The sequence below is a fragment of the Cynara cardunculus genome (assembly GCF_001531365.2).
Source record: "Cynara cardunculus var. scolymus isolate 2C chromosome LG 13, CcrdV1, whole genome shotgun sequence".
NCBI lineage: Eukaryota > Viridiplantae > Streptophyta > Magnoliopsida > Asterales > Asteraceae > Cynara > Cynara cardunculus.
The window spans coordinates 10,363,082-10,365,810 of record NC_037540.1 but is presented as its reverse complement, the minus strand read 5'-3'; the positions used below and the strand labels follow the sequence as shown (position 1 = coordinate 10,365,810).

The 2,729-nt window shown below is 43.1% G+C and overlaps 1 protein-coding gene across 1 annotated transcript; it reads right to left on the bottom strand.

Moving 5' to 3' along the window:
• Positions 1–230: 230 nt before the first annotated feature.
• On the bottom strand, positions 231–2,350 carry LOC112524746 (auxin response factor 16-like). Its single transcript, XM_025134704.1, has 3 exons — positions 1,271–2,350; positions 386–1,122; positions 231–297 (listed from the first exon to the last, which is right to left on the bottom strand). Exons 1-3 carry the CDS (start codon positions 2,348–2,350, stop codon positions 231–233), a joined length of 1,884 nt encoding a protein of 627 aa, XP_024990472.1.
• Between the last annotated feature and the right edge of the window lie 379 nt (positions 2,351–2,729).

Sequence of the window (2,729 nt, the reverse complement as noted above, 5' to 3'; positions counted from 1 at the left end):
CTATATATATATATATACATATATATATATATATATATATATATATATATATTGATTACCTAAATTAGCATGTACATGTTAATAAACGATGAAAGACCATTTAGTAATGTCGGGACAAAGTTTCGCATGAACGGGATGTCGAACAACAAAATGGTAAAAACAACTATCGTTTAACACCAAGACAAAATCATTCTTAACACCTAAAATTTGTTCAACCAAATTAACATCCATTATCTGCTACCTCCCTTGACCCCCCCCCTTACAATCGTCAACCTTCGGGCCGCCTTCGAGAACTCGCTGCAAAACCAAAACAGATTTTAACTCAAATTACCATCCAATCAAAACATTGATGCAAATTTTACTGTAAATGATGGGTTATCCATACCTAAAAGCTTCATCTCCCATGTGTTTTATAACTCCCTCTGCGTTCCGGTAGATCAAGTGATCCGATTTCTCTACACCGAACATGCCACCCAGCTCCCTGTACAATTCTTCGTACGACCGCAGGGCTGTCAGGTCGAGACTCCGACCCACGTCCTCTGACTCCATGAAAACCTTACAGTGCCCCGTCTCGACCCACGTACCATCGTCATCGGAAGAGCTCCGTACCGAACCATTTTGAAGAACCACTGAACCATCGGATACGTTCGCGGTTGTATCACCAGAGAAGCTCTCGGATAGCTGCTCTTCTGTCAGAATCGGTTGTCCAAACAACATGAATAACGGTTTTTTCTTGTCTTTTTCAACATCCTTCTTCTTCAAACTCGTTTTAGGACTCTGGTTTCCCATGGTCAACAAGCAGGAGACGTTTTCATCATGTTCCTGGAGCGGGAATCGGCTCGGGGAGTCGTGATTTGGGAACCGGGATAGGAACGGTGGGTGAATTTGGTTGAACCGGAGATGATGGTTATGATCCAATCCAAAATGAGAACTATGCCTGGCTCCCTGAATGCTAGGTGACATCATAAGGAGGGGGAAATCGGGAGGTTGAGGGATCCGAAGTTTCTTTCGCGGAGGTGAAAACGGCGAAAGATGCATCGCGGGCATACTCGACACCAATTCGACTGACCACGGGTTAACCCTCTTCACGTTTTGTAGCAGCTCTGGTTCGTCCCAAGCTACCTTCATTCATCCCAACCAAAAAAATGTCAAAACTTTCCTAGTTCGATTACTAGTTCTCTACTAAAGATCAAAGATTATACACCTTCAAGAAAATGCAACTAGAAATCAAGGTTTTGAAAACAATCAATGGGGAAGAATGAATTGATACCTGAAGAAGCCTCCATGGCGAATTAGGCCAAGAAATTTGATCTTCAACCTGAGCCAAAGAAATGGTACCCATGAACCAGCTAATTCGAGAAGAATCTTCGGTCTCGAAAGCCATCTTAAACCTCATTCCAGGGCACCATTGGATTCTCATTGCAGCTTTTACAGTCGAAGCTTTGACACAGAACTCCGGCGTGCTTGCTCGTGGGTAGTAAACAACCTCAAATGGGTGTCCGTTGGCTGCAAGATTTGCAGCTTTGATTGCTGATTCAGCACTTGGATTTCTTTCTCCGTTGACATTTTCTTTTTCTGGTCGGTATCTGGCGAACCCACCGCCGTATAGGGAGGAAGCAGTGGAATTTTCAAGAAACCCACCACCAAGTCCCCTCTTTGCCCTCCTAATTCCGACACAAAGATCGCCATTATCGGCTCTCAAGAACACAATGGAATCACCAGCCACCAGCTTCTTATGGTTCACGAAATTGCTCCAGCCGGTGGTCAAAAGATGCCGGCGTGGAGTCCCTCTGTAGATATGCCGGAACTTCCATATTTGTCCGTGAACGTCTTTCACCAAGATGGTCTGAACTGGTGGCTCCGCCGCGTAATCCAACCGTGGAAAAATAGTCTCGGCACAGTATCTCGGAACGGAGAATCCGCCACCATTGTTGGCATCGGATTGAGTCAAAGTCTTGGCGAAAGAAGACGGTTTCTCTTTGTTCTCATTCCTCTTATGATCAAACCCTAAAAACCCCTCATCATTATCACCATCATCGAAATCACAATCGCTCTGATTACTCAAGGGTTGAAGCCCAATCTTGGCATAAACTTCATCTGTGTCGGAATCTGCCATGAACTTCACGACGGATACCTGACACAGAATGTAAGGTGGGATTCGCCGGAAATCTCCGAAATCGACGTTTCTGACGCCGGAGTGCTCAGCATGGCCTTGAGGAAAATACAAAACCTTAGAGTTTACCGGCGGCATTTGCACCATACCACCGGCACAGGCATGCCATAACTGTGAATCCAAGCCTTTTTCCACATCGTTCATGGGTTTCTTCACATAATTCATCACATTAATCATTGCGACGTCAGAAAAATCTGTAAACCGACCACTAAACGCGTCAAATATAGTTTGTAAGATTTATCATTCTACAACGTAAAATCAAGACTTCCGCAAACGAACCATCATAATTTCTGATACGTTGATGACGAAATCTTCATATAGTATGTGGGTTCAACTTCAATTTATAAAGCAATCAAAGAACTAGTAGGAAAGTGATAGAGTCGATAGACACGTATATATATATATATATACCTAATTAAAGAACACCAATACAGCAGTTAAACGTGAACATCCATTAAAGAAACAATTATTTTTTCGATTCCTGAAATCCCCAGATCAAGAAATTCGGAGTGAACAGTTGAACTCAGATTAAAAAGAAAGAAACAGATAATGCAGT